The following is a 27754-nucleotide window of genomic DNA, read 5'->3' on the forward strand; positions in this document are numbered from 1 at the left end:
ATGGTTGCTTTCGTAATCGGACATCGGAGCTCGAGTAGAATGTTACGCAGCCAACAAGATTCGGATACCATATTTGCAATACCTCGATATTCTGCTTCCGCACTAGAACGAGACACAGTTGGTTGACGTTTTGTGGACCAAGAAACCAAGAAACCAAATTACCTCCTAAATACACGCAGTAACCTGACGTAGATCGACGCGTGTCGGGACAACCACCCCAGTCTGCGTCAGTATAGGATACAAGAGTGATCGTTCCTTAATTGTCACGATTATTTATGATTAAATACGCAAAATTAACTATGTGTGAGTGAAAAAGGAGATACTTTGATGAGGTTTTATGTTTTACAGGTAAGAAAGATGTTGGTGCGAAATGTGGTACAAAATGGCGAGTTAAAGTGGAGTTTTGACAAGATTTGGGAGCATGAAAAATGATCAGAAAATTTACAAAGGCGTAAATTACGCCATACCTGGTGTAAATTACGCCAGGTCTAAGATACGTCCAGTCCAGAAGTCAATTTCAGGCGTAAAAATACGCCAGGAGATTTTACAAAGGCGTAAATTACGCCATATCTGGCGTAAATTACGCCAGGCCAAATTTCAGCATTCCGGGAAATACGAAAATTAGCTTTTGGATGAAGTTTCCTAACCCCTATTTAAGGAGAGCTTTAGGGTTACGAAAATATACTTTTTCTCCATCAGTTTTGCAGCAGGAAAACTTTCCAATCACATAAAAACACCATCTAATCACCATTCTTCGAGGATTCAAGTCAAGATCAAGGTACCATTCATCATGCAATCATCAAGAAATTCAATGATTATCATCACCACCATGCTTGGCTAGTTTTCTAATCTTTATTCCTTCCATGAACAATTGATACATGTATTCTTTCTTTCAAGTTTATGTGGTTTGTAGTGTTATGAAACTTATGTCTTTTGAATTGTGATGTTATAAACCTATTGCTTATTGATCAATGCAAGTATTATTGATTGTGATTATTGCAAGTTGAGTCATAGTGATTTAACATTGTGTTCTTAATCCACTTAGTGTTAATTAGATTAAGGATAAAGACAAAGTGTCTAGGTTACATGACTCAATCCCAAGATAGTTAGAATTAATAGACCTAAGAAATCTTGTCTATGAGGTTTGATCAATATTTGATAAGCATAATACTTGTTTGAAGGAATGCATGTTAGATTGGGATTGTGAAGGGATAAAGGCTCTTAATCAACTGATTACAACCTTTTCGTTTAGCTCACTGTTTATGCTTTTAAATATTCAAAACTATGTTTGCTTGATAGTTGTTACTCTAGTATTTACTTTAGTTAATCTTAGTTAATCACAAACAACTCAATCCTGAAATTGCTTGCTAGTTAACCATAACTTCCCGTGGAACGAATCCTGCTTACCCTAGCTAAGTTAGAGTAATTAGGCTATTTTTGATTGACCCTTCGACATCGATCAGATTTTGGCGCCGCTGCCGGGGACGTGTGCGCTTGATTGCAAGCTCTTATTTTATTGCTTTCGTGTTAAATTAGAAAAACCATAAAAATTATAAAATCAATAAAAATCCAAAAATAGTGTTTTGTTTATTTTTGTTTTTGTCAGTCTTACGCTCGGTATTCTTGTTTTTGTTGAAGTGCAGGTTAGTGTATGCAAACTCGGAGTTTGAGAGATCAAAATCTTAAGCCTTAATCGAGAAATCTACAAAAGCTAATCGAAAAGCTACAAGAATCTTAAAGGGTTCGACAGTGGCTTCAGCATCCATGCAACCACAGTTAGAGACACATCCGATTGTTCCACCGAACTCTCCTAAATAGAGTCTGACACTGAAGAGGAAGTTTTTGATCAACGAGACGATATGGCCGAACGACCAAGAGGAGTAGACACCTACTACCAACCAGGTGATTTTGAGGACCATTCACCCATTGTTTATCCTGCACCGGCAGGAGGAAAGAACCGACGATTTGAGGTCCGATCTCAACTCATTTCGATTTTGCCAACCTACCGAGGTATGGCTAATGAGGAGCCATATGAACACATCACTGAATTTAATGGGATATGTGCTACTAATCAGGTAAACGGTTTCACTGATGATGAGGTACGTCTTCGATTATTTCCTTATTCACTTAAGGATAAGGTAAAAAGATGGTTTCTCTCCTTGCCCGCCCGGAGTATTAATACTTGGCCGGAGATGAAAAAATGATTTTTAGAAGAATTTTACCCCGTAAGTAAAACCTCAGACATGCGTACGCAAATAAAATCTTTTAAACAATTACCGGGTGAATTATTTCATGAAGCGTATGAACGTCTGAAGGAGTTACTTAGGGCATGTCCACACCATGAGATACCCAAGTGGGAATTGGTTAAAGTTTTCTATGATAGTTTAGATTCTCAAAACAGACAGTTTCTTTTAGCGGCTAGTGGTGGAGCATTCTTAACTCGGTCTAGTGATGATGAATGGGTGTTCTTCGAATAGTTAAGCAAGGGTTCAAAAACCCAAGCTTCGGTTGATCGTAAACAACCTAGTACCTCCCGAGAGAATCATGTTTCCGATTCGGGTGGTTCATCTAGGAACTTAGAGCAGGAATTTGATGATTTGAAAATGCTTATATTTAACAACCCAAATCAGGGTCTTGCTTGTAATGTTTCGCAGGTTCAGGAAGTATGTGAGATTTGTGGAGATCCTTCTCACTTTTCATATGGATGTAGAAATGGGATTCCACCGGTAAATCAGCACATAGTGGAAGAAAAAGTTAACGAGGCTCAGGGACGGAGATATGATCCATACTCCAACACGTATAATCCGTGTTGGAGAAATCATCCTAATTTCAGTTGGAGCAATAACAACGCGCTGAATGCTAACCAAGGGAACCAACTTAGACCACCAAACAACTTTCAAAACCAGGGTAATTTTCAGAACCAAGGTAACTACCAAAGAAACTATCAAAATCCTTATCCAAACAACCGAAACCAAAACCAAAACAATTACCAAAACCAAGGCCAGAACCCAAACCAAAATCAAAACAGTACTTCAACCAATCAACCATCTAGTTCGGATGCTAAGATGGATGCATTCATCTTCGAAATGCGAAAAATGATAGAAGTGCAAAATAAGTCGATTGGTGCATTAGCTAAGGAGATCGGTAATGTAGCGAAAAGTAAGGGAAATAGGGAACCAGGTACAATTCCAAGCTACACGGTTCTAAATCCAAATCATAAGGATCAAGGAAAAGGGCATAGCGTTAACATGGTAGGTACCTTGAGAAGCGGAAAGAAGTATGACAATAAGGTTGGTGAAAAAGAGGTAGTGCAACAAGAGTCAAGTAAGTCTCCTATTGTTCTTGATGAGGAAGAGGTAAGTGAAAATGATAATCATGGGGAGGGGGTGAAAAAGACCGAACCAATCGTTAATGAGGCTGGGAAAGTGGAGGCGGAATCAAAAATCGTTCCATTTCCCAAGGCTTTAGAGTCCCCAAACCAATTCCCTTATGGGAAAAAGGGTCCACAACCAGAGGACATGTGGGAAATGTCTAAGCAGGTTAAGATAAATTTACCCCTTCTCGATGCTATTAGGCAAGTCTCGTCTTATGCTAAATTTTTAAAGGACCTTTGCACTCAAAAGAGGAAGCAAAGGGCGACTTTACCCAAAAAGGTGGAGCTAACCGAGCACTTAAGTGCGGTTGTTTTGGGTACACTTCCACCTAAGTTTAAGGACCCAGGGACCCCGTTGATAGCTGTGACTGTAGGAAATGTGAATGTGAAAAAGGCGTTATTGGACTTAGGAGCTAGCATTAATATTTTACCTTTTTGTCTAGTTGACCGATTTGAATTGGGTTTAATGAAAAGAATCGACATAATTATTCAACTAGCGGACCAGTCAATTAAAACGCCTAGGGGGATATTAGAAGATGTGATAGTAAAGGTGGAAGATTTCTATTACCCGGTTGACTTTGTTGTTATGGACATTGAACCTAGGAATAGAGATGCCCAACCCACTATAATCTTGGGACGCCCGTTTTTGGCCACCATTAATGCTCACATTAATTGTCGAACGGGTGCGATGGACATATCTTTTGGGAATCGCAAGATGAGAATTAATATCTTTAATTCTCTTCATACACCAGATGTCCATGAATGCTATCGGATAGATGTGATTGATGAATTAGTGGAAAAGCATACCTCTCACCTAATCACCAACGACCCAGTAGAAATATTTTGCTTAGGTAACGAAGAGGATGTTGAGTGTGAAGAGGTCAAGGCAGTAGAACTAGCAGTAGCAAGTACAATGGATGCTAGGTTGCCACCATGGACTCATAAATATGAGCCATTACCTAAATCCATTGATACTAATACGAGACCTTCACTAGAGTCACCACCGACTCTTGAGTTAAAACCCTTACCTTCTCATTTGAAGTATGCATTTTTAGGTACTGACGGCACTTTGCCAGTTATTATTGCTTCAGATTTGACTGGTGTGCAGGAAAAAGCTTTGATGGAAGTGCTTCATAAGTACAAGGCTGCAGTAGGGTGGACGATAGCTGATTTGAAAGGGATAAGTCCCTCAGTATGTATGCATAGGTGATGTGTGCGAGGTGTACTAGGAAATAGTATTATTTTTACAACGAAATAACTATTAAATACGATACAATTTTACACAAGATATTTATTTATTTATAGAATGGATATACCTAAACCTTGCTACAACACTTATAGGCAGTGTACCTAATCGTACAGTAGTGTAGTTTTTAGTAAGTCCGGTTCGTCCACAGGGAACTCTTAAACAAGCTTAACGCTATATTAGTTTTAAATTTATAAAAATACAAATATATATAAGTGATATTATTATTATAAAAGGGGGTTTTTACCATTTAATGACCGGTTTGTCGATTTTTAAAACTTTAGTCGCAGTTAAAACCTAATGTAAAATATTAAAAATAAATATAACTTAATTTAAAGCGTAAAGTAAATAACGATAATGAAATTTTGATAAATAAAAGTGCGATAAAATAAAATTGCGATAATTAAAGAGTACGATAATTAAAAGTGCAATTAAATACAATGACAATAAATAAAAGTGCGATAATTAAAAGTGCAATTAAATATGAAATAAAAGAATTATGCTTATTTAAACTTCCATAATCATGATGTTTGACGTGTTGATTTTTAGTTTATTCCCATGGGTTAATTGTTCTTTGTCCTGGATTATTCAATATGTCCATACGGATTTGTCCATAATAGTCCATCAGTCATAATCATAAAATGCGGAAGTCTTCGCCAAATTATTCTTATTCTCGAATTCAAATATTCCAACTAATTGGGGATTCGAATTGTAACAAGGTTTTAATACTTTGTTTAATGAATACACCAGGTTATCGACTGCGTGTAAACCAAGGTTTTACTACTTTGTTAACAATTACACCAATTACCCTTGAGTGTAATCCACCCCTGTTTCAACAAGTCTATTACTTATTAATCCAGTTCAGTGTCAGGTAAAATGAACAATTATTGGTATTTATAGATATCCCGCCCACCGTGCCCAGTCAAGCGTATGTGGTTATATATAAATACGTCAAATTATAAGTCTATATATTAAATTAACGAGGTATCATTTAGTTAATATAAAGCCCATTAATAGCCCATAGTCTAATTTCCATAAGTTTCGTTCTTTTGTCCAATCCCTAATTATGGTACAAAGCCCAATTACTCAATCTTAATAATTTAGCCCAACATCATGATTACTTTTTTTTAAATAAGCATAATAATAACTTAGCTACGAGACATTAAATTAAAAATAACATTAACCATAACTTACAGTGATTAAAAATAGCGTAGCGTTACACGGACAGAATTTCGACTTACACCCTTACAACATTCGCTAACATACCCTTATTATTAGAATTTAAAATTAAAATTAAAATATAATATATATATATATATATATATATATATATATATATATGTTTACGTTGATAGAAGGAACGAAAAAGATGTTGAATTCGATCACCAAACTGCGAAATTTTTAGGACCAGAGCTGAAAAAGGGTGCCATGCGATCGCATGGCTTTTGTGTCTCCAGGCCATGCGATCGCATGGCCAGCTGGGAGAAGTCACATGTCTTTGTTTTCTTTCTTGCCGACGTTTATAAATAATAATATAATATATAAATAATTATAAGAATTATTTAAATATTATATTTTATTTATGTGCATAGTTAACTTGTAATTTTTAGTCCGTTGCGTCGAGCGTTGAGAGTTGACTTTGGTCCCCGTTGCGGATTTTTGAACGTCCTTGCGTACAATTTAATATCTTGTATTTTGCGTTTCGCGTCTTGTACTCTTGTAATTTTGAGACGTTTCTTATCAATAATTGGAACCACTTTGATTGTACTTTGTATTTTTGAGCTTTTTGGTCATTTGCGTCTTCAATTCGTCGAATCTGTCTTTTGTCTTCACCTTTTATTATTTAAACGAATATCACTTGTAAATAGAACAATTGCAACTAAAAGCTTGTCTTTCTTGAGGGATAATGCTATGAAATATATGTTCATTTTTAGCATTATCAAATATTCCTACACTTGAGCGTTGCTTGTCCTCAAGCAATATAGTCTTGAAATAAAAATACTAGAATCACTTCTTTATTCTTCACACTTTGTACATCAGTGATTTTTATACGGCGGTATGAACAATGGTAGTAACGATGTGGTTTACAGGCCTACATGACTATAAAAATTTAGATCCTTAAGGAAATTAGATCTTTATGAAAACATTTGATCTTTTGAAAATTAAATCTAGCTTTTACCCTAGATAAGTTTTCCGGAATAACCCTTCACCGGTGTTTGCAAATTGTTTTTGTGGGTTTGGTGGGTTTCAGATTTGGAAACTTTAGCTCAAACCTTGTGGTTTTGTGTCACCCACTTGCTAACCTTGTATTAGGAAAGCAACACGTCCAGTATACTTGCTCCGTATATTACCTTTCGGTAAACTACCGTCCGGTTGTAAAGGAAAGCGTTGAACAAGAAACTGTTAAGGCAATGTCCCCTGACATGCTTTTAATTATGGTCTATAACGTGTCGGATGCAATTACTATCCTTTGTAGGAGCAATAGTAAAGATCATCCTATGATTTTTAGGTATGGCACAAGGTCCGGTCTTTGACCATGCTATGCAACCACCGTTCTTACGGTTGACACCCGATTTGGTTCAGGTGACCTAATGAATTCCAGGTGAATTTCTAGGATTTTACGTTCAATAGTAATGAACGCATTGAAAATGGATTTTCAGAAAACAAATCGGTTTTATTTTTGATCAAAATATTTTCTCGTTCAAGCTCGAGTTTAGATATCATCGAATTCCATGAGTTTGTAATTCTCAATCTTTAAGGTCAATATCAAGGATTGAGTAATATCAGGCTTAAAAGCTGATTTTTGATCTTTAAGGAGATTATCCTTTCTGGGGATCTGATTCATTAGTCTTATCCAGCTAATTTGCACGGCGTCCTCCCCATTTTACAAGACAGATCCTCTCATGGTTAGGATAAGTCTGATCACTTGGCGACCCTGTTTGATGCTGAGGTCCGTGGATTTCCTGCTGATTTTAGTGATGACTTATCTAGATTTTTCGTGAACCTACAGCTGGTCTGGACGACAACTTCATGAAATAAATCAAGAAGCGCGCTTCTTTTTCGGAAGACTTTACTTCCTTTTAATGATGAAATTGATTCATCGTGTAGATCCATCTTTCTTTCATATATATTATAGTAAATTAGGTAAAACTGTTTAGATTAGTCCAAAGCAAAAGTATCTTCAGTTATTTGTTACAAAAATATGTGACTTATGTTTTAAATAACTTGGTAAATTTTTCCCACACTTGGCTTTTATTTTCCTTTCTTTGCCTTTTTATTGTCCTCTATTCCATTTTAAATGAATTCTAACATTTTGGTTTGTTTCTCAATTTATGTCCTTTCCGAGGTAACAATAATTTCGGTGTTAACACCTAGTTTTATTGTTCATAAATATCTATAAACATGATTTTGAGTTCATTTAATTGAAAATTTTGAAAAATTTTACTAGAATTGGGTAGTCAGTATATAAGACTAGGGCTGTTCTTTATTATCAGAGAGCACTAGATTCTAATACAACTACTGCTTTACTAGTATTTTTAATGGTAACCAAGTGTTTAAATTAAAAATTTTTACAATCCGAAAGAATTTAACCCCTTCCCACACTTAAGATCTTGCAATGCCCTCATTTGCAAGAAATCAGTAACAATTTAAATTATTGAGGGTGATTAGCGTAGGAAAATGATTAAATTTTACCAAAGTTTCAAAAATATTGACGTTTGTATGCTGAATAATAAATGGTGCATATCATTTGTTCATTCTGTTTTGTTGTTACATCATATTTGTTTTTCGTTTTGTCGTCAAAAGTACTAGCTTTTGCTGAACTTAATACCAGTCTTTGAGAATGCGCTGTTTCACCCTGTTTTGTACAATCGACAATATACATACAATACAAATATAAACATGCATGGTAATTTGAAATGGGACTTAAAATCCCACTTTCAAATCAAATATGAAACATTAGTATAATAAAAATATTAAACATTACAATAAAAGTATCATAATATAATGTGTTTAAACATAAATAAACAGAAATAATAAAAATTAAAAATTATATAAATTACCAACCGGAACTAAATCAATCTGGATAGGGGTTCCAGTTCATGTCGTCATCCGGGTTCCATGGTTGGTGATAGGTCTACTGGTATGCCTGGTTAGGGTCGTAGAGAGTATAAGGTGGTCTCATCTCGGGCTGGTGTTGAGGATAGTAAGCGGGTCGGGTCGGAATGTAGTGATCCTGAGGTGACAGCCGGCTCATAATCTGACGCTGATGATAGTCCCATCTATCATGCTGTCGTTGCCTGGAATGTTCGTAATCATTCCGGGCTTGCCACTGCTCCATCCGACGAAATCTCTCCGCGTTTGTCATGTCTACCTCATCTACACGCTGGTAGACATCAGTCATAGCCTCCCGAATGACATCCCTAATGTCATCCGCTTCCTCCATCTCCTCATCTGAGCCTCTCTCTACCTGAGGTTGATTACCTACATAGGGTATTGCCTGGTTGCGTCTACTCTTCAATACCTTAGCACCCGGATAAACCTTCAATCCTAAAAGCTCAACCTGTTCCCTACATTCCATAAGTAGACCCCCTTGGTCCTTATCTACACCTAAATACTCTCCAATGAGAGTAAAAAAATACCTCCTCCTATAATCCCCCTTCCTGTATTCCTTCAACCATCTTAGATAAATAAAAACCAACACAGTAAGGGATATTAACAAAGCCTCTTGGGTCTCGAATACACTTTAGGTAAAATAAATCATGTAAGGTCAATTTTTCCTTGTTGTGACCTCTCTGTGTAATCGAGTTAGCAAAAAATCTATGAATTATACGAAGCTCGACTCTGTTAATATGTAAGTAGGTATGTGTTCCTCCCCGCCCAAAAACATTATAATCAGACATACGCCTCCAAACGGCGTTCGCATCAAAATTCCTATCTACCCTTTCACCAAGATAAATCAAATTCATACAATCGGGTAGTAGTAATTCAGCGGGCGTATATATCTGTAATGCCCTGGCCATGTCCAGCATGGACATCCTGTACATCCTACTGCCAAGTATAAACCTAAGAAAACTTCTATCATCTAATCTATCTACATCTACATTTAATGCTATAGTACTCATCAGCTCAACACACCATTCCTTATATACAGGTCTACGAATGGTGAATAAGCGTTACTAATCAGTAAAAGAAGAACTGCCATACCTTTGTATCAGATGCTCCCTAACACGGTCAGAAAGTTGGACCCTTTTCAAAGGATCCCAATCATTTACCCTAGGCACCTCTACCTCTTTTGTTACTAATTTGAATTTATTACTTTGATATGCCGGGTAATCTCTCCATCGTCTATCGAATCTCAGATTAGGATGCAACGTGTGTTCAGGAATCGTTGGGTATTCTACAGGTGGATGTATCGGAAATACTATGAATTCATTAACAAAATGTAGCGGATCATAATAAGGTACATGTTGATCAGGCTGATGTTGTTGTTCCTGTTATTGTTCTGGTTCAGGTTCATATTGCATTTCTGGTTCTGGTTCTGGAGCTGGAGCAGGTCGTCTAGATGATGATGATGATGAACCTCCAGTATCGGCTCTCTGCAAAACACATTAAACACAAAATTTGTGCATCCAAATATGCATTAGTGTTAGCAAAATAACAATTTAAAACAATCACAATAACATGTTAAATCAAACTTAAACTTATATGCATTTTCATAATTTTTACAATTCTATACTTTTTCAAATAAGCACATATGAAAATGTAGACAAAGTTCATAAGCATTTAACTCAAATAACATGTCAAAATAGTCATTACTAACAATTAAACAAGTCTCAAATGACAATTATATCAAATTAATCAAGTTCATGAATTTTGCACCTAAAAAGTCCACTTTAATCCCCAAAAATCATGTTTAGGATCAATGTTTGGATCATTTAACTACCTAAACATGTTACACTACTCAATTTAGTAATAATTCATGACAAAAATCGGCCATAACCTGTTTATATCAAAAAGCCCCAAATTGCTCAAGAACACAAACCCTAGATTTCTAAAATTTTTGAAGTTTTTGGCTTCAAATCATGTTAAATAGCATCAATCTAGGTTATACATGCATAAAATACTAACAATTTAACTCTAATTACACTAGAAATTAACAAAATTGCATTAGGTAAAATATTGGTGATTATTACAAAAACTAGAGAATTTAAAAGTTTAGGGGTGTAATTTTTACCTTTCTTGATAAACTTCTGAACAATTTCATGATTAGAGCGAGAAATTTGACGAATTATGGTGAAAAATGGTGAATTTTAGAGAGGATTTGAGTGTGTTTTCGTGTATATGTGTGTGTTTTGTGTGAAGAACAGACTCGCTGAGCTTTTTCTATCTGGCCTGTAATCTAGCCTCATGCGATCGCATGAGGTTGGAGTGCAAACCCCATGCGATCGCATGGGGGTCCGGGTACAGTGATTTTGGTTTTTTTTTTTTTTTTTTTTTTTTTTTTATAAAACCTTATAACTTATAAAACATATAATTAATAAAATTTTAAAAATTTGTTTCTTTTTAGGATGAGGGCGTTTCGGATCGTTGTCCTAGTCTGTCCCTTGACAAAATTTTAAAATTTGTCAATTCAAAGCGCGGTTTTAAAAGTAAAGATTTTTGGTTTTTTTAAAATGTTTTTGGCATACTTTAGTTCAATAAGATTAAAAATAATGATAATAAAAGTTCTCGTCCCTCCCTTGGGTAAAACAATTTCGGTTCAACGACCTAGTCTTCAACTTACGACGAATTTTTAGAAACCAATTTTTAACTTAGCGAAATAAAGTAAATTTTTGTTTTTAAATTCACACCAAACTTAAATTTAAAATGCATAAAATTAAAAATTCATATTATGAAAATTGAAAAGTCACACCAAACTTTTATTATATTTTTGTTTTTATACATACAAACTTATATTAAAAATATTAATTTTTCAAATATTTACAATTTTAAATATATTAATTTTAAAAAGTTTACAATATTATTTTAATATTAATTTTAAAAACAAAGTAAAAATAAAATTAAATTTTTTTTTTGGTCTTTTATCCCACTTTAATCAATCAAATATTATCAAAAATATACGCCCCTCTTTTCGGTAAAGTAATTTCGGCTATATTACCTAGTTTTACTCCTGACGAATTTCTGAAATATTTTGGGTTGATTGATTAAAGATATTTATACCTTAAGAATAAACGGTAAATTTCGCAGTGATGTAATAAATTTTTGTATGATATCAATAATTTCGGTCACGCATACCTAATTTTATCGAATACCAATTTAATACTTTATAGCGAACAAATTAGCGTTTATTATCAAAAGGTTAAAAATAAAAATAAAAATAAAAACTGTACATACTTACCTATGAGATAGTATTCTTAGTGATATGCTTTAGCCCACTCATAAGATAGTCGGACTAATTGATTTTCCATAGCTATATAGGCGTAACCTCGAGCATTCAACGTTTTTTCTTCTAAACATATGAACGGTCTATCTCTGCATAAAGTAACAAATTCGGTATTGGAATATGTCTGATTCGTCGAACATTTTCCTTCGTGTGACCATTTTCCGCATTTGTGACATCTTTCAAGGTGTCGTTCTCTTCTTTTCGCTGCGGATTTTGATTTTCCTTTACCAAATTGTAACTTATTATTTTTGTTCCTGGATTCTTTTCTTACTCCGTCCAATTTGCCTCTGATTAATGATACTATTTCACTTGGAAGGGTGTTATTATTACGTTTAGTGATCAAAGCGTGTAGCATTAGACCATGGTTTAGTTCACAGGAAGTCTTCATCTTGAAAAACCTAAAAAAAATAAAAATTCGGAATGGGGGAGAAGACTAGTTCTTTAGGGTCTGCTAGGGAAAGACCATCCGGGTTCCATTTTCGAGAACTACACGAAAACAGAAAATCTAACTCTAACAGAAATACATATTACCCTAAAAAGATTCGAACCTCCCACACTTAGTTGAAATTGTGATTAACGTTATTTTCAATTGGATTATCAACAACTTGTATATCTTTGACTTTTACTTCAATCCATTTGTTGATTTCCTCCGTAGCTTTCACAAATTCAACTAACATCGCCTTTTCTTTTGGCGATAAATTGGATACTAATCGGTTACATAACTTAAAGTTTCCCTTTATCTTAGCATCGTGAATCCGTTTATAAAGTTTCTTCATTGAACTGTTAAAAACGGGTTCATCTAATTTCTTATCATCAACGGGGTTCTTTGTGATCGGATCATCATTAAGTGTTTATTCATCTTCCCCACACTTATGCGTTTTTATTCGTTTAACAGTTTTGGTTGGTGGAGATCTAAACTTTCGGTTTACAAAGGTGATCCATTTATCACCATCCCTAAGTGTCATTCTACCTTCTCTTACTTCAATGAATGCCTCGGTGGTTGCTAAAAATGGGTGACCTAAAATTAGAGGAATATCAAGGTTTTCCTCCAAATTAATCACTATGAAGTTTGCAACAAAGGTCAAACTTCCCACGTTAACAAGTAAATTATTTGCTATTCCAACCGGGTGTTTAATGGTTAGGTCAAATGATTGAACACCTATTTTGGTTGGTTTTAATTTACCCATACCTAATCTTTTGTATAAGGAAAGAGGCATAATATTTACACTTGCTCCTAAATCTGCGAGTCCATTATATACAACACCATCATTAAGCAAGAAAGAAATGATAAATTCACCCGGGTCTCCTGCTTTAGTAAGTCGAGTTGGTTTGTAAACCTTTTTCGGGTGTTCTTTTCTTGGTTCTTTCACTTCTATTTTAACTTCTTGTTCACATTTTTCTTCATTTCTTGGAATGGGAGGTTTGTATAAGAATTCTTCTTCATCACTCCAATTTGAATCCTCCCTATTTTCCAATTTTGATTTTTCATATGTTGTTGATAACATATTTATGTTTTCATTTTTTGGGTTTTCTTGGGTGGTGAAATTATGATTGACTTCATTGTCAACTTCCATCGGACCATGTATGTAATGTTTAACTCTGTGACCATTAACTTTAAATTCAATCCCATTTGAATTTATTAACTCTATTGTTCCGTATGGGAAAACTCTTTTGACTATGAATGGTCCAGACCATCTTGATTTCAATTTTCCAGGAAATAGCTTGAATCGTGAATTGAAAAGAAGAACTCTGTCTCCTTCTTTAAATTCTTTTGAACTTCTGATTCTTTTATCATGCCATTTCTTCGTTCTTTCTTTATAGATTAACGAATTTTCATATGCCTCAAGTCTTAATTCTTCTAATTCGTTTAGTTGACTTAATCGTAGACGTCCCGCTTCATGTAAATCAAGATTACATGTCTTCAAAGCCCAAAATGCTTTGTGTTCAATTTCTACTGGAAGATGACATGCTTTTCCGTAAACGAGTTTAAAAGGTGTGGTTCCAATTGGAGTTTTATAGGCTATTCTAAAAGCCCAGAGTGCATCCTCCAATTTAATGGACCATTCCTTCGGATTTGATCCTACGGTTTTCTCTAGAATACGTTTTAATGCTCGGTTGATATTTTCAACTTGTCCACTTATCTGTGGATGATAAGCAGTGGAGATTTTATGAGTTACTCCATATCTTTTGAGAACTTTCTCAAGTTGATTATTACAAAAATGAGTACCCCGATCACTTATTAAAGCTTTCGGTGTTCCGAACCTTGCAAAAAGACATTTTAAAAAGTTGACTACAACTCGTGCATCGTTAGTTGGGAGAGCTTGTGCTTCTGCCCATTTAGATACATAATCAATGGCTACGAGAATGTAGAGATTATCATGAGATTTTGGAAATGGACCCATAAAGTCAATAGCCCAAATGTCAAATACTTCACATACTTGAATGACATTTTGTGGCATTTCATCACGTTGACTTATTTTTCTGACCCTTTATGATTTGCAAAGAAGGTGTGCGTCTTTGAAAATTGTAGGCCAATAGAATCCAGCATCATAAACTTTTCTTGCTGTGAGTTGTGGCCCATAATGCCCTCCTGTTGGTCCTGTGTGACAATGGTTTAAGATTTGACTAGCTTCGTCTTCGAATACACATCGGCGTATTATTCCATCGGGACAACTTTTAAACAAATGTGGATCTTCCCAGAAATAGTGTTTTATATCACTAAAGAATTTCTTTCGTTTTTGGTACGATAATCCTTTTTCAAGGAATCCACATACTAAGTAGTTTGCATAGTCTGCAAACCATGGAATTTCATTATAATCTATCTTCAATAGATATTCATCAGGAAAGTTGTCTTGTATGGCCGATTCATTTAGAACTTCTAATTCGGGATTTTCAAGACGAGAAAGATGATCAGCGGTGAGATTTTCTGCTCTCTTTTTATCTCGGATTTCAATATCGAACTCTTGTTAGAGTAAGATCCAACGGATTAATCTTAGTTTAGCATCTTGTTTCGAAAATAGGTATCTAAGAGCAGAATGGTCGGTATAGACCATCGTTTTAGCTAGAACTAGATATGAACAAAATTTGTCAAAAGCAAAGACAATAGCAAGGAGTTCTTTTTCAGTAGTTGTGTAATTTATTTGTGCTCCTTGTAACGTCTTACTAGCATAATATATAGGTTGAAATCGTTTTTCAATCCTTTGTCCTAAAACGGTTCCCATTGCAAAATCACTTGCATCACACATAAGTTCAAACGGTAGATTCCAATTTGGAGTTATTATGATCGGCGCATTAGTGAGTTTTTCTTTAAGTATATTAAAAGATTTGATGCATTCATCTGAAAAGATGAATGGAGCATCCTTTTCTAGGAGTTTATTCATAGGAGTGGCAATTTTAGAAAAATCTTTTATGAAACGTCGGTAAAAACCTGCATGCCCTAGAAAACTCCTAACTCCTCTAACATTGGTGGGATGTGGAAGTTTAGCAATTACATCTATTTTAGCTCTATCCACTTCAATTCCTTCCTTTGAGATTTTATGACCAAGAACGATGCCTTCTTTAACCATGAAATGGCATTTCTCCCAATTAAGTACTAGATTTGATTGTTCGCATCTAATAAGCATTCGTTCAAGATTAACTAGACAAGATTCAAAAGTATCACCGAAGACTGAAAAGTCATCCATGAAAACTTCCATGCATTCTTCTATCATGTCGTGAAAGATCGCCATCATGCACCTTTGAAAGGTTGCAGGGGCATTGCAAAGTCCAAATGGCATGCGTTTGTAAGCAAAAGTACCATAAGGGCACGTGAATGTGGTTTTCTCTTGGTCCTCGGGTGCTATTGGAATTTGAAAATATCCGAAAAAACCATCAAGAAAACAATAGTAACTATTTCCGGCTAATCTTTCCAACATTTGATCAATGAAAGGTAAGGGAAAGTGATCTTTTCTGGTGCGTCATTTAATTTTATATAATCAATACAAACAAGCCATCCTGTTACAGTCCTAGTAGGAATAAGCTCATTTTTTTCATTTGTGATGACAGTCATGCCACCCTTCTTAGGTACGCATTGAACTGGGCTTACCCATGGACTATCAGAAATTGGATAAATTAAACCTGCATCTAGCAGTTTAATAATTTCTTTCTTAACAACATCTTGCATATTCGGATTTAGTCTTCGTTGGCGTTGCACATACGTTTTATGACCTTCTTCCATAAGGATTTTATGTGTGCAATACGAAGGACTTATTCCTTTAATATCATGAATTTTCCATGCAATAGCTGGTTTATGAGCTTTTAGCACAGAAATGAGTTGTGATTTTTCATTTTCAGTAAGAGAAGACGAAATTATTACAGGTAATTCAGATTCACCATGTAAATAAGCATATTCCAAATGGTTTGGAAGTGGCTTTAACTCTAATGTCGGTGGTTCTTCTATCGATGATTTATATCGATATCTGTCTTCCTCTTTTAGCATTTGAATTTCTTCTGTTGTTGGTTCATATCCATTAGCCATAAGTGTAGCTAACATTTCAGTTTCATCAATTGGTTCAGTTCCTTCTCCTAAAGAACATTCTCCTGTTCCTTGTAATTCTGGAAATTCTTCTAACAATTCTGCATGTGATTCTATAGTTTGAATATAATAACATGTATCATCTGCAGATTGCGGTTATTGCATGGCTCTATCCACTGAAAAGGTAACACTCTCGTCCTCTATACTTAGGGTCAGTTTCTTACCATACACGTCTATTATTGCTTTAGCCGTGTTTAAGAATGGTCTTCCTAATATGAGAGGTACTCGAGAATCTTCTTCCATGTCCAGAATAACAAAATCTACTGGAAATACTAAAGTACAAACTTTAACTAGCATGTTCTCCATTATCCCTCTAGGATATTTTACTGATCGATCGGATAGTTGTATGCTTATTCGTGTTGGTTTCAATTCTCCAAGGTCTAGTTTAGCGTATAATGAATACGGCATTAAATTTATACTAGCACCTAAGTCTGTCAATGCTTCTATTGAACTAAGACTACCAGAAAACATGGAATTGTGAAACTTCCTGGATCTAATAATTTTTCTGGTATCTTATTCAACAGTACTGCAGAACAATTTGCATTCATAGTAACAGCCGAGAGTTCTTCCATTTTTTTTCTATTTGTGATTAGATCTTTCAAGAATTTAGCATATCTAGGCATTCCTGAAATCACATCAATGAAAGGAAGATTTATATTTATCTGTTTAAACATATCCAAGAATTTGGATTGCTCGGCTTCAAGTCTCTCTTTTCTCATTTTACTCGGGTAAGAAAGTGGTGGTTGGTATGGTTTAACATAAGGTTTAGCCTTAACTGTGTTATCTTCATTAACCTTTTCAACTACCGGTTCTGTTTCCTTTTCTTGCTCAGGTTGTGGTCCTTGTGGAGTAGGAGTAGCTTCATCAGAAATTACAGGTATTTCAGGTGGTTTAAGTATAATACCACTTCTTGTGGTAATGGCTTTAGCTGTTTCATTCCGGGGGTTAGCATTTGTATCACTAGGTAGACTTCCCAGTTTTCTTTTACCTATCAACCTTGCTAGGTTACTTACTTCTTGTTCCAAATTTTGAATAGAAGCTTGTTGATTTCTAAATGCTTGAGTATTTTGTTCATTGGTTTGTTTCTGAGATGTGAAAAACTGTGTTTGAGATTCAACTAACTTCGACATCATATCTTCTAAATTTGGCTTTTTATCATCGGTTTGTGGTGGTTTCTTTTGAAAAACAGGTCTTTACTGGTTGTAAGTATTATTGGATACTTGTTGATTACTAGGACCTTGTTGGTTGTTGTATGGAACATTTCGGTTATAATTCTGGTTTTGATTGTAAATTGATCTTGACGGTTGATAATTATTCTGATAACTATTTCCAGGCCTTTGGTTTATGTATGAAACATTCTCTCTTTGTTCCATTGTTAGTTCAATACTGAGACAATCTTTTGTCAAATGTGGTCCTCCACACTGCTCACAACTAATTCGTATTGAGTGAATATTCTTAGTCATCTTTTCCATTCGTCTCTCGACAGCATCTATCTTTGCAGAAATGGAATCTAATTCATGGCTAGAATCGGCTCTAGCTGCTTTAGATGATCTAACGATATCTTTTTCTTAGTGCCACTCATGTGAGTGGGAAGCAGTTTTATCAATAATTTTGTAAGCATCAGTTGCTGTTTTCTTCATAATGGAACCACCAGCTGCTATATCGATGTCTTTCCTTGTAGTGATGTCGCATCCTTGGTAGAATATTTGTACTATTTGACAGGTGTCTAAACCATGTTGCGGACATCCTCTTAATAATTTTCCAAATCTGGTCCACGCCTCATATAGAGTTTCATTTGGCTTTTGTGTAAACGTAACAATTTCTCCTTGAAGTCTCACGGCTTTAGATGCCGGAAAGAATTGTTTAAGAAATTTTTCAACTAAAACATCCCATGTATCAATCGCCCCTTCAGGTAACGATTCTAACCAATCTTTGGCTTCTCCTTTTAAAGTCCAGGGAAATAACATGAGATATATCTGTTCATCCTCCACTTCTCTTATTTTAAATAGTGTGCAGATCCTATTAAAGGTACGAAGATGTTCATTTGGATCTTCCTTCGGTGCACCACTAAATTGGCATTGATTAGTTACCATATGTAGGATTTGTCCCTTGATTTCATAATCTGGCGCATTTATGTCAGGTTGAGTAATTGCGTGACCTTGGCCAGTGCGTTTAGCTCGCATTCGGTCTTCCATACTTAAAGGTTCCAGATTTTCCATGATTGAATTTGTTGAATCTGAATCACTAGAGGATTCTGATTTAATGGTTCATTCCTCAACAATCTCTGTTTGAATGATTGGTGGTTCCGGAGGAAAGATTAATGGTTCAGGATCTCGGAATCGTCCCTGAATATTCTCCGGATTCTCAATTGTGAGGTCGGGTTCAAAAAATGGATTATCGGAAATTTGAATTGGAGTACTTGGTCGACTGGATGACGATTCTAAAGAAAAATCAACGGCGACAATATTTGCTAGAAGTCTTGATCGAGTTACAGGTGGTGAACGTATAAAAGGTGGTGAACGTTTTGCTCGGTGCATTCACTGAATATCCTATTAGTTATAAAAATAAGAAAAATTATATAAGTTATCAAATTAATAGACTTTTCTGATTTTGCCCACGTTTCGAATAGCCAAAAGATGCAGCAGAGGGGCAGGATTCGTTTGGTCTCAATATAATTGAGTACTGTTTGGCTCCAATAACCCGGTCCACGTACAAATTCAACTATTACTACGAACCAGAAAATTTTGATGTCTATCAATTTAACCGCTTAAAATAATTTTTCGTAATTTAAAGAAATTTTAGAGAAGAAATAAAAAAAAACTAAGTCTTAAAACTAGAATGTCGAGAAATAAGAAAGAAAAAGAATGCGTCGAAAAAGGTCGAAAAATAAAAATAAGAAAGTAGCGCGTCGAAACTTAAAAAGGAACTAAAAACTAAAAATTAAAAGTTGCGTCTAAAAATATTAAAGTTTAAAAGAAAATACTATATCCCAAATGGCAATAACTTAAAAAGGTACTAAAACTTAAAAACGGCGTCGCAAAATTCTAAAGCACCAAAATCTTAGTCTAAAGAAAAAGCAATTAAGGGATTTTACGGCAAAGCCTAAAAATCTAGAAATAAAAATAACTATGGCAAAAACTATGACTTAAAACTAAAAACGAGCGAAAAATACAAATATTACGCTAAAATAAATTAAAAAGGAACAAAATATAAAACTATACTTAAAGTTGTAAAAAGTACAATTTTTATAAAAATATTATTTTTATATTATTTATTTTATAAAAGTATTAATTTTATAATTTAATTATACTAAATAAACTAAATATATAAATTAAATACTAAAACTAACTTAATTAATTAAATAACAAAACCCTAATTAGGGTTTTATAATAATAATAATTAAATATACTCCGTAGTTAATGCGAAACTAGGTCAAATGTGGCGTGTCTGACAGGGCCATGCGATCGCATGGTCCTCACGTTAAAAATCCATGCGATCGCATGGAGTAGATTTTCGGGCCTGAAATTGGGCTGCTACAGTACGGGCCGAGTAGATTTCTTTTATATTTTTTTTTTCTGTTTTTCTGTTTTAAATTTCTGTTTTAAATAAATACAAAATATTTAAATAAAATTTATATTTCTACAAACTTAAAAAAAAAAATAAAGAAACTTTATAAAACTTATATATTTAACAAACTCTTAAAAATATTTATATTTTTGTTTTTATTTTATATTTTTGTATATTTAAAACGTATTTTTACAAAAACGTATTTTTATAAAAGTAAACTAAAAATTAATAAAAATCTTTTTTTTATATATAGCGTTGCGCTTCCGGCGTTTAAGCACAATTGTCCCCGGCAGCGGCGCCAAAAATACTTGATGTGTGCAAGGTGTACTAGGAAATAGTATTATTTTTACAACGAAATAACTATTAAATACGATACAATTTTACACAAGATATTTATTTATTTATAGAATGGATATACCTAAACCTTGCTACAACACTTATAGGCAGTGTACCTAATCGTACAGTAGTGTAGTTTTTAGTAAGTCCGGTTCGTCCACAGGGAACTCTTAAACAAGCTTAACGCTATATTAGTTTTGAATTTATAAAAATACAAATACAAATATATATATATATATATAAGTGATATTATTATTATAAAAGGGGGTTTTTACCGTTTAATGACCGGTTTATCGATTTTTAAAACTTTAGTCGCAGTTAAAACCTAATGTAAAATATTAAAAATAAATATAACTTAATTTAAAGCGTAAAGTAAATAACGATAATGAAATTTTGATAAATAAAAGTGCGATAAAATAAAATTGCGATAATTAAAGAGTACGATAATTAATAGTGCAATTAAATACAATGACAATAAATAAAAGTGCGATAATTAAAAGTGCAATTAAATATGAAATAAAAGAATTATGCTTATTTAAACTTCCATAATCATGATGTTTGACGTGTTAATTTTTAGTTTATTCCCATAGGTTAATTGTTCTTTGTCCTGGATTATTCAATAAGTCCATACGGATTTGTCCATAATAGTCCATCAGTCATAATCATAAAATGCGAAAGTCTTCGCCAAATTATTCTTATTCCCGAAGTCAAATATTCCAACTAATTGGGGATTCGAATTGTAACAAGGTTTTAATACTTTGTTTAATGAATACACCAGGTTATCGACTGCGTGTAAACCAAGGTTTTACTACTTTGTTAATATTTACACCAATTACCCTTGAATGTAATCCACCCCTGTCTCAACAAGTCTATTAACTATTAATCCAGTTCCGTGTCCGGTAAAATGAACAATTATTGGTATTTATAGATATCCCGCCCACCGTGCTCAGTCAAGCGTATGTGGTTATATATAAATACGTCAAATTATAAGTCTATATATTAAACTAACGAGGTATCATTTAGTTAATATAAAGCCCATTAATAGCCCATAGTCTAATTTCCACAAACCCAATCTTAATAATTTAGCCCAAAATCATGATTACTTCGTTTTAAATAAGCATAATAATAACTTTGCTACGAGACATTAAATTAAAAATAACATTAACCATAACTTACAGTGATTAAAAATAGCGTAGCGTTACACGGACAGAATTTCGACTTACACCCTTACAACATTTGCAAACATACCCTTATTATTAGAATTTAAAATTAAAATATAATATATATATATATATATATATATATGTTTACGTTGATAGAAGGAAAGAAAAAGATGTTGAATTCGATCACCAAACTGCGAAATTTATAGGACCAGAGCTGAAAAAGGGTGCCATGCGATTGCATGGCTTTTGTGCCTCCAGGCCATGCGATCGCATGGCCAGCTGGGAGAAGTCACATGTCTTTGTTTTCTTTCTTGCCGACTTTTATAAATAATAATATAATATATAAATAATTATAAGAATTATTTAAATATTATATTTTATTTATGTGCATAGTTAACTTGTAATTTTTAGTCCGTTGCGTTGAGTGTTGAGAGTTGACTTTGGTCCCGATTTCGGATTTTCGAACGTCCTTGCGTACAATTTAATATCTTGTATTTTGCGTTTCGCGTCTTGTACTCTTGTAATTTTGAGACGTTTCTTATCAATAATTGGAACCACTTTGATTGTACTTTGTATTTTTGAGCTTTTTGGTCGTTTGCGTCTTCAATTCGTCGAATCTGTCTTTTGTCTTCACCTTTTATTATTTAAACGAATATCACTTGTAAATAGAACAATTGCAACTAAAAGCTTGTCTTTCTTAAGGGATAATGCTATGAAATATATGTTCGTTTTTAGCATTATCAATCGGATAGTTACAGATCCGGAGGTTAAACCTGCTCATGATACGCAACGCAGGTTAGATGCTATGAAATATAAGGAAGTTCTCAAGTGGTTAGATGCAGGGATTATTTTCCCTATTTCAGATAGTCAGTGGATAAGATCCACGCAAACAGTGCCAAAGAAAGCCAGGATAACGGTAATGGAAACGGAGGAAGGTGAAAAGATCACAACCCGTCCCGTGACGGGTTGGCGGGTATGTATTGACTACAGGAAGTTGAATGCTGCAACTTCAAAGGATCACTTTCCTTTGCCTTTTATTGATCAAATCATCGAAAAGTTGTCAGGTCAGAAATTTTATTGTTTCTTAGATGGGTATTCGGGATATAATCAAATACCTATTCACCCTAATGACCAAGAAAAAATGACTTTTACTTGTCCTTATGGAACTTATGCCTTTAGACGAATGCCTTTTGGTTTATGTAATGCACCTGCTACTTTTCAAAGGTGTATGATGAGTATTTTCTCAGAGTTAATAGGCGAGTCTTTAGAAATTTTCATGGATGATTTTTCAATATTTGGCAAGTCTTTCGAGTCGTGTTTGAGTATGTTGGAAAAAGTTTTAAAGAGGTGTACCGAGACCAACCTTGTCCTTAGTTTGGAAAAGAGCCACTTTATGGTAAGGGAAGGGGTGGTTTCGGGACACATTGTGTCTGAACGGGGATTCGAAGTCGATAGTGCAAAAGTTCAACTTATTGCTACATTACCTCCACCAACCAATGTTAAGGGGGTAAGATCGTTTTTGGGACATGCAGGGTTCTACCGTAGGTTTATCAAAGATTTTAGCATTATTTCTAAACCATTGTGTAATTTGTTATTAAAATACGCACCTTTTGACTTTGATGACCAATGTAAGGAGGCCTTTAACACCCTTAAGCGTAAGTTTACCGAAGCACCCATTTTGCAGTCACCCGATTGGACTAAACCATTTGAAATTATGTGCGACACTAGTGATTTTACGGCTGGGGCTGTTTGGGGTCAAAGAGTTGATAGGAAACCGGTTGTTATCTATTATGCTAGTAAGACGTTCTCGGATGCCCAAGTGAATTATACCACAACCGAGAAAGAATTATTAGCAGTCGTGTTTTCCTTAGACAAATTTAGATCATACTTGTGGGGGTCTAAGGTAGTTGTCTTTTCGGACCATAGTGCCCTAAGGCACTTGCTTGATAAGAAAGAGTCTAAGCCCAGATTGATTAGGTGGATCTTATTACTACAAGAGTTTGATTTGGAAATAAGGGATAAAAGGGGTATTGAGAATGTGGTAGCCGACCATTTATCTAGGATACCCCCGCCACCGTTTGACCCTGCTAAACCAATCCAGGAAAATTTCCCGGACGAGTGTTTGTTTAGTGTTGTGCAGGTACCTTGGTTCGCGCATATCGTTAATTATTTGGTGACTAACAAGATATCGGAGCATTGGAACAAGCACAAGAGGGATTACTTTTTATCGCAGATTAAGCATTATATTTGGGAGGACCCGATTCTTTACCGAATTGGACCCGACCAAATCATTAGAAGATGTGTGGCGAAAGATGAGCATAAGGACATTCTAGCTCATTGTCATACTTTTGCATGTGGAGGACATTACGGAGTCAAGAAAATCGGGTACAAAGTACTCGACTCAAGTTTCTTTTGGCCTACTATTTTTAAAGACGCGTGTGAGTTTGTGAAAAATTGTGCTAGGTGTCAAAGGATGGGGGGAATCTATAAGCGTAATGAAATGCCCATGAACCCAATTTTGGTTTGTGAAATCTTTGATGTTTGGGGCATAGATTTTATGGGACCCTTTCCACCTTCTTTTGGGTTTGATTATATACTAGTAGCCGTTGATTATGTCTCCAAGTGGGTGAAGGCTGAGGCTACTCGGACCAATGACCACAAAGTTGTCCTAAAGTTTGTTAAGAAAAATATTTTTTGTTGTCATGGTGTACCTAAGGCCATAATTAGTGACGGGGGTTCGCACTTTAAGAACTCGCATTTTGCTAAACTCTTAAGGGATTATGGGGTAAATCACCGAATTGCTACGCCTTACCATCCCCAAACAAGTGGGCAAGTGGAAGTATCTAATAGGGAATTAAAAAGGATTTTAGAAAAAACCGTAAATCCTAATCGCAAAGATTGGTCTTTAAGACTTGACGATGCGCTTTGGGCTTAACTGTGACGATCGATCCAAATCCATATGGACGAACACGTCATTCATCGATTTCATTGCGAGGTATTTGACCTCTAGATGATACGTTTTGTAAACATTGCATTCTTTTGAAAAGGCACACCATAAATGAATATTTAAATCAAAGGTTTTCGACATCTGATGATTTTTACATATAGAAAATCACCGTAAATAAGTTTACAATAGTACTTCCATTGACAATGCAGTCAAAATAAGATACATGGTGATGATTTGGTGAATGCAACGTTTCCTTGATAAATATGCCATGTAAGACTCCATGCACATAGCTTGTTTAACATATAAGCAAACAGCGGAAGACTTCTAGGAAACCTGAGAATAAACATGCTAACAAGTGTCAACACAAAGGTTGGTGAGTTCATAGTTTTAATGTTTCGTATAATCTGTATATAAAGGTGGATCACAAGATTTCAGTTGTTTCATCCAGAAACGTTTATCAAAATATTCTACGAAATTGAGCACCCTGGTAACTAAACTTAACGTATATATAATTTGTACCCTTTGTATAATCATCTTAATAATACACGCAAACCAATGTGTACGCTTCTCAAATAGCATACGTCCGTTAAAAGGCTAGTGCTCTAGCTCGGACGGGGATATCAAGCCCTATGGATCCATATACTACTACTCGCGCCCACCAGTTCTTATAACCGGCAGTTAATAGTTACCAAAGCTAAGGGATTTTCGGTTCAAACTCAGTGTAGAATTTAGTATGTACTTGTATCCATTGTGTTTAAAATAAATTGCATGTATTCTCAGTCCAAAAATATATATTGCAAAAGCAATTAAAAAGGGATCAATGAAACTCACGCATATAAATATTGTATATCGGTTAATAAAGCATTTGCATGTATTCTCAGCCCAAAAATGTAGAGAGTAAAAGGGATCTTATGAAACTCACCCTATCAGCATATAAAGTCGTTCATCGTAATGTGATCGAAACTCAGAGTATCGAATAACCATAGATCTCAACGTATCAATATTGAGATTTAATATTGTAGAAAAGTACGTAGACGTAACGGAGATGATAAACACTAGGTTTGATTCACAAATATACCCCCGAACATTACCCATAACCTCCTTGGCAATAACCCATAATTTCCTTAACTCTAGCTTGCTCGTAAACTTGTTTTGAAATCGTTTGGACATAACCTCATCGTAGTATTTTATGTATAATACTAATAATATTACTAATAAAAATAATAAGATTAATAATAATAATATTAATCTTAATAATATATATATATATATATATATATATATATATATATATATATATATATTTGAGAGACAGAGAGATTTTGAGAAAAAAAGTAAATATATTCGAACAAAACTTGCGAGCTTTATAGACCTGGCCTGATTTCCACTGCCATGCGATCGCATGGCTGGGCAGTGTAATTCCCATGCGATCGCATGGGAAATTTTTCCAGCTCACAATGTTTTGGCAACTAGCTCGTCGACATATTTTTATAATATATAATTTAAATTAATTAATTATATATTATATTTTATTCTCGTGCATAGTTGATTTGTGATTTTTGTTTTGATAAGTCGTACGTCGTCACTCGACTTATGTCCCGGTTCCGGTTTTTCGAATGTCCCTTCGTACGCTGAGAAAACTTGTACATTACATTTTGGGACACGTACCTTAGTCAAAATATAGCCTTAAATTATCCCTAAATTATATCACTCAAAATATAACTTATACATTTGAGTGTTTTGATCATTTACATCTATAAATCATCGTCTCGCTATTCGTTAAAATACATTTTAAAATAGTGTTTTACTGTATCAAAGTTACTGTAGCAAATAGTGATTTTCAAAAACACTGTAGCATTTTGGGTACTGTAGCAATTTGAAAATACTGTAGCAAATTAGTGTTTTACTGGTTCATCTTAAATGCTTTAGTTAACTTATCTAAATATCAATCGAATCAATAAACGAATGTTACTATCGTTTACTAAATAACTTGAAATTATATATATGTATATATCTTTTTAATATACATAAATCAGTTTTTAAATACACATTGGAAGTTATTTATAAATAAATTTTAATAATAAATATTTCAACTTATCATATATATTCAAATAGATATTTAAACCAATAAGTTTAATGTACGGTATCAAACAATTAATACATTGTTACCTTTTCAAGTTATAGTATATATGTATCTATTTACATATAATTGTTCGCGAATCGTCGAAAACAACCGAAAGGTATTTGAATATATGAAAGTAGTTCAAAAATTTTTAGATTCAGTTTTACAGACTTTGCTTATCGCGTCAGAAATGTTAATCATACAAAGATTAAGTTTAAATTTGATCAGAAATTTCCGGGTCATCACATTACCGGACAGCTTATAAAACCCCTATTGGTACTTCACCTTATCGACTTGTTTATGGGAAGGCATGTCACTTACCTGTTGAAATCGAGCATCGTGCAGAATGGGCTATTAAACAGGTGAACATGAACATGGATGAGGCAGGAAAAGCAAGAAAGTTAGACCTATCGGTGCTGGATGAGTTGAGACGCGATGCTTATGAAAGTTCAAAAATTTACAAAGAGAAAACGAAAGCGTTTCATGATAAGCAAATTGTAAGGCGGATGTTTGAAGTGGGGAAAAGTGTGTGGTTGTTTAATTCAAGGCTAAAGTTATTTGCGGGTAAGTTGAGAAGTAAGTGGAACGGTCCCTATGTGGTTACTAAGGTTACTCCGTATGGGGCAATTGAAATAAAAGATCCGAAAGGTGGGGAGCCGATCTTAGTTAATGGGCAACGATTGAAAATTGCTTCCGGTTTGTCGCTTGGTGATGCTAGGGTAGTTGAATCAATTTGGTTTGAACCCATGAAAGTTCATCAACTTAGAATAATTTGGGTGAACGAATCAAAGAATTATGTTAGTAAAGAGAACATTGATGTGTGGCTTGATCAAAATGTTACTATTAGTCGGATGCCCAATTGTGACGTTTGGGATGATGATGGGCGATTTGATGATGCGCCAGAGGACGCGGTGTCTGAGGTTATTTCAGATGAATGTTTTGATGAGTTTGATGAAAAGTTGTCATTGGAAGAAGATGTTTAG

General features: G+C 34.5%; 1 protein-coding gene across 1 annotated transcript; it reads left to right on the forward strand.

The window, feature by feature from the left end:
* On the forward strand, window positions 1–27754 carry LOC139859925 (uncharacterized). Its single transcript, XM_071848700.1, has 6 exons — window positions 1–121; window positions 349–400; window positions 2711–4579; window positions 22438–22675; window positions 23006–24223; window positions 27080–27754. Exons 1-6 carry the CDS (start codon window positions 1–3, stop codon window positions 27752–27754), a joined length of 4173 nt encoding a protein of 1390 aa, XP_071704801.1.

The sequence above is a fragment of the Rutidosis leptorrhynchoides genome, chromosome 7 (genome assembly GCF_046630445.1).
Source record: "Rutidosis leptorrhynchoides isolate AG116_Rl617_1_P2 chromosome 7, CSIRO_AGI_Rlap_v1, whole genome shotgun sequence".
Taxonomy (NCBI): Eukaryota; Viridiplantae; Streptophyta; class Magnoliopsida; order Asterales; family Asteraceae; genus Rutidosis; species Rutidosis leptorrhynchoides.